This window comes from Physella acuta, unplaced genomic scaffold (genome assembly GCF_028476545.2).
Source record: "Physella acuta isolate Inbredline_101_S28 unplaced genomic scaffold, ASM2847654v3 ptg000194l, whole genome shotgun sequence".
NCBI lineage: Eukaryota > Metazoa > Mollusca > Gastropoda > Physidae > Physella > Physella acuta.
In genome coordinates, this window is record NW_026731713.1 from 110569 (window position 1) to 126189 (window position 15621).

The following is a 15621-nucleotide window of genomic DNA, read 5'->3' on the forward strand; positions in this document are numbered from 1 at the left end:
TATCTAGTTCTATATCTTCGCTAGTATTTCTAAACGAATTTTCAACATTTTGATCTGGCAACACTGTATCTAAAACCAGCTGTTGTTTTGTTCGTGTGTCACTACACTGATCCGAGTGTAGCAGTCGGCGAAGAGACTTTTGCAGGAAGAGACCTTGTAGACATTGTAGACTAAAACTTGGTTCTAGACTAGTTTACTAAGTTTAGAATTCACAACTAAATCGTCACTTGGTGAGAAAATTAATTGGTTATAGATCTACAAACTTACATACACAGGATAGATTTTATTTGTATTTTGTAATTTTAGGTCGCAAGTTGCAAACCTTTTGTGACTTTTGACAAAAGGCTTTTGCCCAAACATTTTAGATTCTAATTTAGTAATTTTAATGATATTGTGGATTGTGATAAAACTTTGCCAAACTAATTCAAACTTGTATTGTTATAAACATTCTAAATGAAAATGGATGTGCCTGTGAAAATCATCTTCTTCTTGTAAGATCTGTAATAAATGCATTAGTTCGGCCTAGGCATATAAAAAGCATATTTTTATATTATTATATTGAGTGTGCCTTTAAATAGTAAAATTAATAGTTTGTTAGAATGAGATGGTGTGGCCAGACAGTGTAGATCAGAGTATAGAGTATAGTCTCAGTATAGACCAGGGGTCTCCAAACTTTTCAGTCAGAGGGCCGCATTAACTATGAAATATCAGTTCGGGGGCCAGAGTTTCTTTAAGACATCTATGTGGAGGACCCCCCCCCCTCCAGAAGAACGTCTACCCCCCCCCCCCCCCCCCCCCCACGAAATATAATTTATATAGAAATATTTGCAAATTTCAAGTGTCCACCGCCCTCCCCTAAGATACTCGATTTCTCTCTCTTGCCGTTTTAGGTTCAGAAAATGTAAATGACTAGTTATGTCTGAAGCAGAAGTCAATTTCTATACCCACTCTAATGAACACAAAAAGTTGAGGTGGAAAAACTGTCCAGCGACTCATCCATTGCAATTGAAAAATGGCGAAGCTTGCTTGCATATTTCGCTATTTGAGTCACGATGTTTTCACCAATGTCTGCAACACGGCGGGCAATGGTATTTGCACCCAAAGCTACATTTTCAAATTGTTTTGAATTTTCTGTGCAAAACTCCTCAGTCACCTCTAACAACATTTATACAGTGGACAAAAAGATCGCAGCGGGCCGGATGAAATGACCTCGCGGGCCACATTTGGCCCGCGGGCCGTAGTTTGGAGACCCCTGGTATAGACTATAGAACACATGATTGTTAACCTGAAAGTCTTGGAGTTCAAAACCTGGCCTCAGCACTGTAGGATGTTCTTGAGTCCAAGTTAGGGAAAGTAAAGGCATAGTGCCAGGGGCGTAGCGAGGAGGGGGGGCGGGGGGTGCGGACCGCACCGGGTGACACCATTTAGGGGGGGTGACACCAAGGCAAAAAATAGCAAAATATATAGAGAAAAACTTGAGGGGGGGTGCAAATCGAAAGTTTGAGGGGGGGGGGTGCAAATTGAAAACTTGAAAGTTTGTCCCCGGGAAGGGTCGCAGCGCCTCTGGGGGGGGTGACACCATTAAGTGCCGCACCGGGTGACACCCGATCTCGCTACGCCACTGCATAGTGCTGACCACATTATCCCTTTTATATGGCAACATCTAGAAACAGATCAACTTTACTTCATTTGCCCTTTTGATAGTGTTTTGATGCAGGGTCGAGTGTTTTGATGCAGGGTCGTGGTAAACTTTAAACCAACTACAAGTAAAAGTAGGCTTGGCATTTTTTTTCAATTGAATATGCATTGAAAGTGATAGATTTGCAATCTATTATCTTTTAGGTTTGGTTCGTAGAATGTAGAAAGGTAAGAAGGCCATTTTTTTTAATGTTGTATTTAATAAATGAGTAGCTGTTATTGTATTTTTAAAAAATAATTTCTTGTATCTATTCAGCAAGCTCAAATGTGTTTATTACATTTTCAGTAATGAAATAAGCATTTTCACTATGCTCAGAGTGACAAGCTTCTAACTGATCAGAAGAGTAAACAAAACATTTGTAATGGACAAGATGTTCTCAATTTTTCTGGAATTTCTCCTGACTTTAAAAAACATCACATTTGCCTTTCTGGTTTCTTGGATTCAGTTTTTTATTCCACCAAGTAGAAAATGTGTGCAAGGAGAAATTGTTTTGGTGACAGGATCAGCAGCTGGAATAGGTCAAAGGTTGGCTGTGGAGTTTGCCAAAATGGGAGCAATAACTGTTCTTTGGGACATCAATAAAGGTGGACTGGACAAGACAAAAGAGTTGATTGAAGAAGTTGGAGGGAAATGTTTTACCTATGCCTGCGATGTCAGGTGAGTTTTTCATAAGACACCTTTTTAACTTCTTTGTTGATTAACTGTAACCATGTACTGTAATGAGTGGAATGATGCTTTAAAAGTTAGTTAGGTTTGGTGTTAGAGTCATGTCTGTGCTACTTGTAGGTCAGGCTTTTGGTTAATTAGTCCCTCCATTTTTTTGTTTATCTACAAAATATAATTACTGGTGCTTGTATGGAAATCACAGGATTTGTAAATGAATTAGGGGATATATATCTGGTGTTGATTTTTTTTCTTCTGCTTTTTAAATTATCTTCTCGATTACAAATCTTTTGTCTCTAGTCTGTAGGAAGGTAGCCCTATTTTTTTTAGCTACATACATGGATAACAAAAAGTGTAATACTGTCGAAATTACGCCATTGACGTCACTATTTTCTTTTACGTATTGGTAGGCAATTCAATTAATCATCTTATGTCCATGATTTTTTTCTTGTTGTGGGTTTATTTGCACATCTTTGTTATCGTGACACACAAACAATTAATTTCTTTAAGAGCTTGTCAAGAAATGGCACCAAAGCAGGATATCTGTTGAGAATTAGCTAATTATGTTCCGATGTACTGGCTGCTAAATCAATACCATGAATTTACGTAATGAAATTAGTGGTAGTAATTTTGTCTGGTAAAATCAATATTTACAGTTTTTAGTGTAGGTGCTGTGTGGTCTAGTGATGCTTATAGTTTTAAGTAGGAGTCACTTTATTTCTCAGGGCTGGGAATATTATCTGAAATAGTTTTATGAGTGTTGGTCCAATGTTTTGTTGGAGGGGTGGGGAATCAATAATATTTAATGACTAGGCTTGAATGCTTGATAATGCTGAGCTGGTGCTATTGAGTCAAGGCCAAACAGTCATTATTTACATTAGTCTCATATTACTAGAAAGGTGTTTTCCTGAAGCTGACTTAAATAAGGTATAGGTGGTCAGGATTAGTTTTCATTATGTCAGTTAAATGTAGCTCTTGTCAGTGACGTAGTGAGGGCAGGATATAGCTCAACATGCAGCTGCTTGATGTCTAGCCCTGAGGAATGGAAAATGTGTGTTTGTGGGAAAGGGGCAGTTGTCACCATGATCCTATCTACACAGTCTCTCTCTAAGCATCACTGACTTATTACCCCCCCCCCCCCCCCCTACAAGTAAAAAGTGACCCCACTTACTCGACTCCTCCCCCCCCCCCCTCCCCCAACTAGATTTACACCTACCATCCCACCAAAGAAGTCTGCGCATTATGTCTTATTTACACCCCTCCCTTTCTCATACAAATAATCATCCCCCACTTGTAGCCTATATCACTCTCACCAAACAAGAAATCATCCCCGACATATTTAGCACACTCTCACAAGTAATCATCCTCGACATATATAGCACACTCTCACCAAACAAGAAATCATCCCCGACGAAGAAATTATCCACCACCCACCCCATACCACACTAATAAGTAAACATGACCAACGTATTTACCCACCACCCACAAATAAGTAAGCACCAAGCCAGTCAACTAGACCAACTTTGTTGCCCTCTGCCAGGAACCACGGCCAGGTGAAGAGCGTGGCGGGGCGGGTGAGGACCGAGGTGGGTGACGTGACCATCCTGGTCAACAACGCGGGGGTGGTGACGGGCAAGAAACTGCTGGAGCTACAGGACGAGGAGATAGAGGACACGTTCAGCGTCAACCTTTTCGCGCACATCTGGGTGAGTAACCTTTGACCCATGCATATCTGGGTGAGTAACCTTTGACCCCCTGCACATCTGCGTGAGTAACCTTTGACCCCCTGCATATCTGGGTGAGTAACCTTTGACCCCTGCACATCTGGGTAACCTTTGACCCCCCCTGCATATCTGGGTGAGTAACCTTTGACCCCCTGCATATCTTGGTGAGTAACCTTTGACCCCCCCTGCATATCTGGGTGAGTAACCTTTGACCCCCTGCATATCTGGGTGAGTAACCTTTGACCCCCTGCATATCTGGGTGAGTAACCTTTGACCCCTGCACATCTGGGTAACCTTTGACCCCCCTGCATATCTGGGTGAGTAACCTTTGACCCCCTGCACATCTGGGTGAGTAACCTTTGACCCATGCATATCTGGGTGAGTAACCTTTGACCCCTGCACATCTGGGTAACCTTTGACCCCCCCTGCATATCTGGGTGAGTAACCTTTGACCCCCTGCATATCTTGGTGAGTAACCTTTGACCCCCCTGCATATCTGGGTGAGTAACCTTTGACCCCCTGCATATCTGGGTGAGTAACCTTTGACCCCCTGCATATCTGGGTGAGTAACCTTTGACCCCTGCACATCTGGGTAACCTTTGACCCCCCTGCATATCTGGGTGAGTAACCTTTGACCCCCTGCACATCTGGGTGAGTAACCTTTGACCCATGCATATCTGGGTGAGTAACCTTTGGCCCCTGCACATCTGGGTAACCTTTGACCCCCCTGCATATCTGGGTGAGTAACCTTTGACCCCCTGCATATCTTGGTGAGTAACCTTTGACCCCCCTGCATATCTGGGTGAGTAACCTTTGACCCCTGCATATCTGGGTGAGTAACCTTTGACCCCCCCCTGCATATCTGGGTGAGTAACCTTTGACCCCCCCTGCACATCTGGGTGAGTAACCTTTGACCCCGCTGAACATCTAGGTGAGTAACCTTTGACCTCGCTGAGTGAGTAACCTTTCACCCCTGTGCGCCTTTGCTTTAGTCATTAACCTTGGTACCTTCCCACTAGATGCACCACATATTATGTTGAGGAAGTATCTGAACTTTGAAGTCGCCAGATAAAAATCTAAAAAAATTTTTGCTTCGGATGACTCGAGACTTCAAGGGCGACGACCTCTGTTGTTTACATAACTAGCTAGCCTGTACGTATTAGTGACTTGTAATACTCATGTTTAACACAAGATGCGGTGTTTGTAATTAGGTGTGTACCTTTAGCCACTGGACTAAATCGATTCTCTCTTCATCTTGTAACAACCAAGGGAATCAAACAAGCCCAACAACGTTGTTTTCCCCCTCCATCCAACAGAATTAAAGTATTGCGTGTAATACGCCATACGGCCCCTCGACTCCGACTGTGTCGTCACCTCATTTCAACCTACAACAATATTTGTGTCTTGAGTTTTTTCCCCTAGACGGCTTGATGCTGAGAAGGAAAAAAATTTGGAAAATTTCAAATTTTTCCCTCTCTCCCCACCCCTTTAAGCTTATTGATTAGTTACAAAACATCCAATGTCTGGGCCCGCCGTGACGTCAGCTATCTCTGGGGAAATCCCCAAGTCACATCCGTCTATTTTTGGCCAGTTTTAAACCGCTTACTTAATTGGGGACATACGCGTGCAGGCGCACCGTGTGAGTAGGCAATGTAAGTATAAGCTGGATGTGGTGAGTGGATAGAAGCCACAGGAAAAAAAAATGTCACGGCAGAAAAATATCAGACGTTTTCTATAAAAGTCGCACAGAAAAAAGTATGACAGTCACAGAAAATAAAAACACATGCAAAGAAAAGTCCCTTATGTCATAAACTTAAATAACATCGCGGTTTTTTTTTTTCTGTGGGTTTTTAAAAAGGTTTTTTTTTTTAAATTTCTAAACTTACGGTATTGGTGTAATGGCACCAATGACTATGAACATTGATTTCTGTCTGTTAATTTGCGTGTAGCACCAAAACGCCTAGCATTGCAGAATTTTCCTTAATGCAAATTATATACAGGATTGTGCATTTAGGTAAGATTATCGTGATCTTTAAATTAATTCTAATAGCTTATGTATTATCTATCTGGATAACAAATTCATATATCTTTGCATTCTCGTCTGCACATTTTGAAAGACAGACATCCGGATATTGAGAACCAAGGAAATAGTTTATTTATTCTACTGCAACTTTTTTTTTCCCTCTGATTTTTTTATCTTCCTACGTGGCTGGGTATCTTATGGTAGAGCTGTTGCGGATCGTTTCTCTTGGTCCCTTCCGTCGGGAATCAAAAGCCGACCCACTTTTTTTTTACCCATTAAAATACCTTGTCCAGTTTCCCACGCTGTCACCTACCCCCTCCCATTCCTCACCCTCCCTTCACATCTTCCCATATCACAGTGGTCACTAAACCTAGGTATGAAACACCTGTCGGGGTCTTGACCAAATCGCTCGTCTGGTCAGGACTTCCGGTGCGTGTCCGCGCGGCTGCGCACTGTCACGTCGTATCGGGCTAATGGCTGTCATGTGCGTGACCCTATCAAATGTGGGGGGGGGGGGGGGGGGGGGGTTGCTATTTTACATCATACGATCTCGTGATTGTACTCAGTGTGGGCTGGGGAAAACTGCCAGTTAGCAGCATACGATCTCAGTGGTAAACTGTCAGCAGCATACGATCTCAGTGGTAAACTGTCAGTTAGCAGCATAAGATATCAGGAAAACTGCTAGGTAACAGCATACGATCTCAGTGGTAAACTGTCAGTTAGCAGCATACGATCTCAGTGGTAAACTGTCAGCAGCATACGATCTCAGTGGTAAACTGACAGTTAACAGCATACGATCTCAGGGGTAAACTGTCAGTTAACAGCATACGATCTCAGGGGTAAACTGTCAGTTAACAGCATACGATCTCAGTGGTAAACTGTCAGCAGCATACGATCTCAGTGGTAAACTGACAGTTAACAGCATACGATCTCAGTGGTAAACTGTCAGTTAGCAGCATACGATCTCTGTGGTAAACTGTCAGTTAACAGCATACGATCTCAGTGGTAAACTGCCAGTTAACAGCCTACGATCTCAGTGGTAAACTGTCAGCAGCATACGATCTCAGTGGTAAACTGTCAGCAGCATACGATCTCAGTGGTAAACTGTCAGTTAGCAGCATACGATCTCAGTGGTAAACTGCCAGTTAACAGCATACGATCTCAGTGGTAAACTGTCAGTTAGCAGCATACGATCTCAGTGGTAAACTGACAGCAGCATACGATCTCAGGGGTAAACTGATAGCAGCATACGATCTCAGTGGTAAACTGCCAGTCAACAGCATACGATCTAAGGGGTAAACGCCGTTCTACAGCTCACAATCTTGCTAGCATAACATACCGTTTAGTTTAAACGTTGCTGTTTATAAACATAGAAGATTAGGTGTTTTCAAACAGTGTTTCTTTCAGGTAGGTTATCCCTCAGAAGCAGCGGGGAGGTGACGGGAATTTTAGGGGGAAAAAAATAAATTTAATTTAACTCGGAACATTTTTAAAGATGAAAGAAACACTGTTTTCTAATGTTACAATGTTGAAATAAAAGTTATATGTTGGCTTTGTATGAGGACAGTTTGTATGTATCAGCTTAACCCAAAAGTAAAGGGTAGGTCCAACCTTGACCGAAAGGCGTGCCTCACATGACCGGTCAAACGGTCCCCGGATACTGACACTAGGCCATAAAGATAAGAGGGTGTATATAGGCTGGGCCTTGTCCCTGGGTGGGTGTGGGAGGTACCGCCCGCCCCACGATAGGAACACACTAGAAACATGCGATTTAACATAGGAAGGTACTCCAAGCTTTACTAGGCGGCCTGACGTTTTACACGTAGGCGGCTCCAGGTTTACACATAGGCGGGTCCACGTTTTACACATAGGCTGGTCCACGTTTTACAAATAGGCGGCTCTACGTTTTACACATAGGCGGGTCCACGTTTTACACATAGGCGGCTCCAGGTTTTACACATAGGCGGGTCCACGTTTTACGCATAGGCGGCCCCACATTTTACACATAGGCGGGTCCACGTTTTACACATAGGCGGGTCCACGTTTTACACATAGGCGGGTCCACGTTTTACACATAGGCGGGTCCACGTTTTACACATAGGCGGGTCCACGTTTTACACATAGGCGGGTCCACGTTTTACACATAGGCGGGTCCACGTTTTACACATAGGCGGGTCCACGTTTTACAAATAGGCGGCTCTACGTTTTACACATAGGCGGGTCCACGTTTTACACATAGGCGACTCCAGGTTTACACATAGGCGGGTAATAAAAGCAATGTTAGAAAACGAATTTTAGCCATTATTACTGTGTTTTAGAAAACTGTTTTAATTATATTATGATTTCGTAGGCCCTATTTAGAAATGTAAATAGTGTACTCCACTATTTTAGAAATGTAATAATTGTAATCCAGTATTTTAGAAATGTAATTATTGTAAATGTAATCCACTATTTTAGAAATGTAATTAATGTGATCCACTATATTAAAAATGTAATTATTGTAATCTACTATTTTAGAAAAGTAATTGAATGTAATATTTTTTACCCCATGTCAGACAACCAAAGAGTTCCTTCCCTCTATGCTAGAAAACAACCACGGCCACATTGTTAACATGGGGAGCTCTTGTGGTCACATAGGGATCAGTCACCTGGTTGATTACAGGTAAGTTACCTGATCTGTGGGGTAACTAATTACAGGTAAGTTAACATGGGGAGCTCTTGTGGTCACATAGGGATCACTCACCTGGTTGATTACAGGTAAGTGATTGTGGGGTAACTAATTACAGGTAAGTTACCTGATCTATGGGGTAACTAATTACAGGTAAGTTACCTGATCTGTAGGGTAATTGTCAGAGAAGACAACAAGTTATCAGTTGAATGTGATAAAATTGAAAAATGATAGCTAAGTGATGGGTCTATATGAAATAAAATACATAAGATTTATTATGAGTAAAAATGAGTGCAGTGTTGTTTTTTTTAAATTGTATACTAAGGGAGGTAACTGAATAAACACAAAATCCATTTTTTTCATTGTAGAAAATTAGACAGTAACCATCTCCATCAACCTTATTTATTTTGCATGTAATTTCAACATCACAACAACGTAGCTTAAGAATGTATTGTAAATCAGACTTATATTTCAACATCATAACTGAAGAATACTTGTAACGCCTTAGTAAAAGTCTCAATGTTTTCAACATGATGAAAACTGTCTATTTATATTAAAATACATTACATTCCTCTTTGTTAATTAACTCATATAGAAAACTGATTAGTGCTGATAAAAGGTAACTAAAGTATCTTCTTTCATTCCAGTGCATCTAAGTTTGGTGTGACTGGCTTCACTCAGACTCTGAATTATGAAATTTATTTCTCCGGTCATGATGGTGTACACACAACACTGGTCAGCCCATCCTACATCAAGACAGACATGTTTAAAGGGTGTAAAATGGCGTAAGTTCTGCACTGATAGCTCCCCACCCCCACTCCTTTCCTTACATGATGGTGACTGGACTTAAGTGTCCTACTCCGAAACCTCTTAGGCATACACACCCTAATATAAGCCCCCTGTCATACACCACCATAGCATACACACAGCCCCTGACATACACCCCATGACTCCTGATATACACCCCTTACATACGCCTCCATGACATACACCCACTGACATACACTCCTATGACAAGCCTACAGTACACACACTACCTACACTAGTGCTAGAAGCTATTTAACCCAAACAATTTGGTTTCAGATATCCACACATACTACCTGCACTAGTGCTAGAAGCTATTTAACACAAACAATTTGGTTTCAGATATCCACACATACTACCTGCACTAGTGCTAGAAGCTATTTAACACAAACAATTTGGTTTCAGATATCCACACATACTACCTGCACTAGTGCTAGAAGCTATTTAACACAAACAATTTGGTTTCAGATATCCACACATACTACCTGCACTAGTGCTAGAGGCTATTTAACCCAAACAATTTGTTTTCAGATATCCACACATACTACCTGCACTAGTGCTAGAGGCTATTTAACCCAAACAATTTGTTTTCAGATATCCACACATACTACCTGCACTAGTGCTAGAAGCTATTTAACACAAACAATTTGGTTTTAGATATCCACACATACTACCTGCACTAGTGCTAGAGGCTATTTAACACAAACAATTTGTTTTCAGATATCCACACATACTACCTGCACTAGTGCTAGAGGCTATTTAACCCAAACAATTTGTTTTCAGATATCCACACATACTACCTGCACTAGTGCTAGAAGCTATTTAACACAAACAATTTGGTTTTAGATATCCACACATACTACCTGCACTAGTGCTAGAGGCTATTTAACACAAACAATTTGTTTTCAGATATCCACACATACTACCTGCACTAGTGCTAGAGGCTATTTAACACAAACAATTTGTTTTCAGATATCCACACATACTACCTGCACTAGAGTTACAGCCAACAGTTAGTAGGATAATACAGGCCATTTTGACCAATCAAAATGAAGTTTGCATTCCACGTATGGTGTATGTAATGGCAGCTTTGAAAACGTACGTAATGAATGTGTTAATTAATAATATTTACTGTAATTTATTTTTTTGGAAACTGTTAAAACCAGTTTAAACATTTCTAAGAGACAAATATGGCTTGTACAAATGATTATAAGAATCAGTCAGTAAGGCTTATAAAGAATTTCAGCATGTATTATCTAAATAATTATGCTTGAAGGAGTTTTAATTTTGTGAAAGTTTTCCTTTGAAAGATGATTAGTTTTTCGACCCAGGGTTAGTCTAGCATCTAGTGATCTGTAACCTTTAAAGTGCCTGAGTGTTTTCAAATGGGGCTGAAATGGGTCCTTGTTTTTCTAAGCTATAAAGGAACAATTGTCAACAGTTTTAGAACCCTTGAAGGGGTAACTGAAGTGATTTTTGTTTTCATTATGTGTGATTTTGTTTTTTCAATGTGTGAATGATTTTGTTTTCAGTGTGTGTGCGATTTTGTTTTCAATGTGTGTGTGATGTTTTCAATGTGTGTGATGTTGTTTACAATGTGTGTGTGATGTTGTTTACAATGTGTGTGTGATGTTGTTTACAATGTGTGTGTGATGTTGTTTACAATGTGTGTGTGATGTTGTTTACAATGTGTGTGTGATTTTGTTTTCAATGTGTGGGTGATTTTTTTTTCAATGTGTGGGTGATTTTTTTTTCATTCAATGTGTGGGTGATTTTTTTTTCAATGTGTCGGTGATTTTGTTTTCATTGTGTGCCTGATGTTGTTTACAATGTGTGTGTGATGTTGTTTACAATGTGTGTGTGATGTTGTTTACAATGTGTGTGTGATGTTGTTTACAATGTGTGTGTGATGTTGTTTACAATGTGTGTGTGATGTTGTTTACAATGTGTGTGTGATGTTGTTTACAATGTGTGTGTGATGTTGTTTACAATGTGTGTGTGATGTTGTTTACAATGTGTGTGTGATGTTGTTTACAATGTGTGTGTGATGTTGTTTACAATGTGTGTGTGATGTTGTTTACAATGTGTGGGTGATGTTGTTTACAATGTGTGTGTGATGTTGTTTACAATGTGTGTGTGATGTTGTTTTCAATGTGAATGTGATTTTGTTTTCAATGTGTGGGTGATTTATTTTCAATGTGAATGTGATTTTGTTTTCAATGTGTGGGTGATTTATTTTCAATGTGAATGTGATTTTGTTTTCAATGTGTGGGTGATTTATTTTCAATGTGAATGTGATTTTGTTTTCAATGTGTGGGTGATTTATTTCCAATGTGAATGTGATTTTGTTTTCAATGTGTGGGTGATTTATTTCCAATGTGAATGTGATTTTGTTTTCAATGTGTGGGTGATTTATTTCCAATGTGAATGTGATTTTGTTTTCAATGTGTGGGTGATTTATTTCCAATGTGAATGTGATTTTGTTTTCAATGTGTGGGTGATTTATTTCCAATGTGAATGTGATTTTGTTTTCAATGTGTGGGTGATTTATTTCCAATGTGAATGTGATTTTGTTTTCAATGTGTGGGTGATTTATTTCCAATGTGAATGTGATTTTGTTTTCAATGTGTGGGTGATTTATTTCCAATGTGAATGTGATTTTGTTTTCAATGTGTGGGTGATTTATTTCCAATGTGAATGTGATTTTGTTTTCAATGTGTGGGTGATTTATTTCCAATGTGAATGTGATTTTGTTTTCAATGTGTGGGTGATTTATTTCCAATGTGAATGTGATTTTGTCTAATCTGTTACAGAATGCTCCCGGTGTCTGCCATGCAGGAAATCATCAAATTTTTCCGTGCTGATAAATTCATGGACACATTTCAAGGAGGGAAATCTTATGGTGACACACTCAGCACTGAGGAGTGATGTGTTCCACACACTCACCACTAAGGAGTGATGTGTTAGACACACTCACCACTGAGGAGTGATGTGTTTGACAGGAATTTTAACATCATATGGTGATATGTTAAGATGAGTGTGTCATCATATGATGTTAACATCATATGATGACACACTCAACACTAAAGAGTGATGTATAACACAGGAATGTTAACATCTAATGTTATTTTAAGATGTTAACATCATACGGTGATACACTCAACACTGAGGAGTGATGTGGGACAGTGATGTTAACATCTAGAGCTGATACATCAGGATGTCAATAACACTTGATTTGACACACATCACAGATGAATGCTAAGCAAGGCACGGCTGTTGACAAATGTGATCCAACACATTGAAAACCACATAAATGTTCCATTTTACACAATTGTAATACAGATTTGAGTATGAAATGTATGTCTATAAGTGATCATTTAAGACATCTGTATTGAATTAATTTTATAGTGTGTATAGAGTCTCATTCAAAACATTTTCATAATTAAATTTTTAGTTTTGGTTTTTACATTTTACAGTTATTCATACTTGCCCTAGCCAAACTGGCAGCATAATTATTGCCAGTCATTATCAGGTTAATTATTTTTATGTGCAATTTAAAGTCTCATAATCGGGTATTAATACATATAATTAGGGCTTCTTGATTCTTGGTATTTTAGTGATAAATGTAATTGGACAAGTGCTAATTAATTAGTATGCTTAATCGGAGTCAATGTATTGTACAGATTTTATGTTCTTAACATGTATTTAAAGTATAGATAGCAGTTAAATTTTAAAAATATTTTTATACAAGTAATGGTGTGTACCATATCTGGTTTCTGTCAAGATGTAAGAGCATTTCTCATTTTATGTGTGAACTAGGGACATTGAGGTAGAGGCATATCCCATCCCATGTAAGAGATAGGGCTTTTCGGTGCCATCAAATATGTTCTAGGATTTTTACCAAGATTCATTCAAATAGACCTCCCCCCTCTATAAAGTATCCTAGTCTTTTGTAATCAGCATGAACAATCTCTAAGATTTTACCCCCCCTCCCCCAACTGACAGCTGTCTATTAGAGCTGGAAGTTCTCTACTTTTTGTCGCAAATATGCATATTCAATCCTAGAATGGCAGTTGATTAAATCTTCTCTGATCATCATTACAAATAACTATTTGAAGCTGAGTAGCCTATATCAAAATTCATGTATAAACAAAATACCTCTATCTTAAACATTACTTTCTTTATGCATGAGACCAAATATTTTTTCTACAGCATCATACACTTGTAAAAAATATAGCCCCATCTAAGTGAAGTATTGTGTTTAGTCCGAACTGTTACCATTAATCACAATGTAATACATTCTATAATTATTAATAGCTTCCAATGTCTCAAATGGTTAAACTATCCTCTGGTACATAGGTAGCATGTTAACCAAATTTTGAACCATTGTTTTTTTTTCATCAATTTTGACATTCCAAGTTAAACCTAAAAAATCTAATTAAAGGAAGTATAGCATTAAAGGCAGATTTGCTTTTGTAAATATCTGTTAAAAACTTTGTTGGCAAGTTTGGTGGGGTTTTTTTTAAAATGGAGCTTGAGTTATTTTCTGATGAAATTCCATATTTACAGATGCTTTGTTTTATAGAATTTCCTCATCTATACTTTTTGGAAAATTAAATATGTTTTTAAAAATGTATTATTATGTTAACAAAAAGTACAATATCCCTTTGTTGTTGATCTGCAAATCTTGCCTGTAAGAGTGAATTAGCATGAATGAAGCATACAAAAATTTAAGCACTTTGATACATTGTGTACGTAGGTTGTTGTATTAGGGAAGTATTTCTTCTGTGGTATGTTTCCCCCCCATGTGTACATAGATTGTTGTACGAGGGAGGTAGTTCTTCTGTGGTATGTTTCTCCAGCTTTCTGGACTTGCTGCCGTCCTTTAACACGTTTCACGAAAGTTAATTGTTCGAATTGGTTTAAAGGAATTTATATGTAACATAAATATTTAAATGATTTTATATGTAACGTAAATATTGTATGTTTTAAATGATTTTATATGTAACGTAAATATATATTATTAAAGAATTTGTAGGTTTAGTCTATTGTAATTAATTTTAAGATTTGTAGCAATGTCTTTCTGGCTATGTTTTTGATAGACTAGAGCAGGTAGACTACATTGTCTTGCTTTTCTTATGATAGTTTTAGTTGTCTTGCTATGTAGATCAGTTATATAAAGGACAGATTTTAAAGTTGTTTTTTTTTACACTTTTTTACCAAGTTCAAAAGCAAATAAACTAATTGTTTTTGTAAAGCAAATTTGGCAATAAAATTTCCATGAACAGTAGTGTAAAAATGATTTGTTTATTTAAATTTCATTTTAAACTTTTTTTAGTGTAATTTCAGCTGATAAAAAACTTTGCCTCTGCATTTTAACAGAATGTTACAGAAATTTGATACACATAATATGGCTGCTATAAACATGTTTGATAATAGCAATTCACACAAAACAACCATGTATTTAAAAGAAAATCCTTTATTTCTTGCCAACACCTCTCAGAATATGTTTTCTTTATAGTTGAAAGCAGCAGAGCTTAGCTAGAGTTAAAGTTTATTTTGATAATACCTTAAAAGATCTTGAAATAGTTAAATTAGCTGTCAGTCCTTTGTTTTTCCATATAAAAATATATAAATATACAAGTTAAAAATAGATTTAACAAATACTTTATATTATATAGAGCATCAAATTTTTAATACTTTCAAATTGTTCAAAGTTTTAAAAATACATTTTGATATATTTTTTATAAGGTAAAACTATAAAATATTTCCTAAAGTATTATTTATTTGGTGTAAGACACATGATCAAAAAATTAACCGACCTCTCCCCTACCCCCATACAAAGCAGTGTATATGACTGAAATAGAAATAAAATTTAGACATTATAATGATTATAATAGCAGTTGACATAATCTTACTACTTAATCTAAAAGGAGTTTAAATAATTATAATTTTTTGTAATCTGCATGCATACAAGTCTAATAAATAAAAGCTGGTACAAATAAATATAAAATATGTAAGGTGATCACATCATTTACCA

The 15621-nt window shown here is 38.1% G+C and overlaps 1 protein-coding gene across 2 annotated transcripts; it reads left to right on the top strand.

Moving 5' to 3' along the window:
• The first annotated feature begins 151 nt into the window (after positions 1–151).
• Positions 152–12592, top strand: LOC131936890 (epidermal retinol dehydrogenase 2-like). 2 transcript variants are annotated; one of them, XM_059293987.1, is made up of 8 exons: positions 200–230; positions 1843–1866; positions 1985–2356; positions 3903–4068; positions 8665–8771; positions 9425–9562; positions 10554–10679; positions 12395–12592. In XM_059293987.1, exons 3-8 carry the CDS (start codon positions 2061–2063, stop codon positions 12507–12509), a joined length of 948 nt encoding a protein of 315 aa, XP_059149970.1. In that variant the 5' UTR covers positions 200–230; positions 1843–1866; positions 1985–2060; the 3' UTR covers positions 12510–12592. The 2 variants fall into 2 exon arrangements, with proteins under 2 accessions (XP_059149971.1, XP_059149970.1); XM_059293988.1 differs by lacking the exon at positions 1843–1866 and having other exon boundaries at positions 152–230.
• The last annotated feature ends 3029 nt before the right edge of the window (positions 12593–15621 follow it).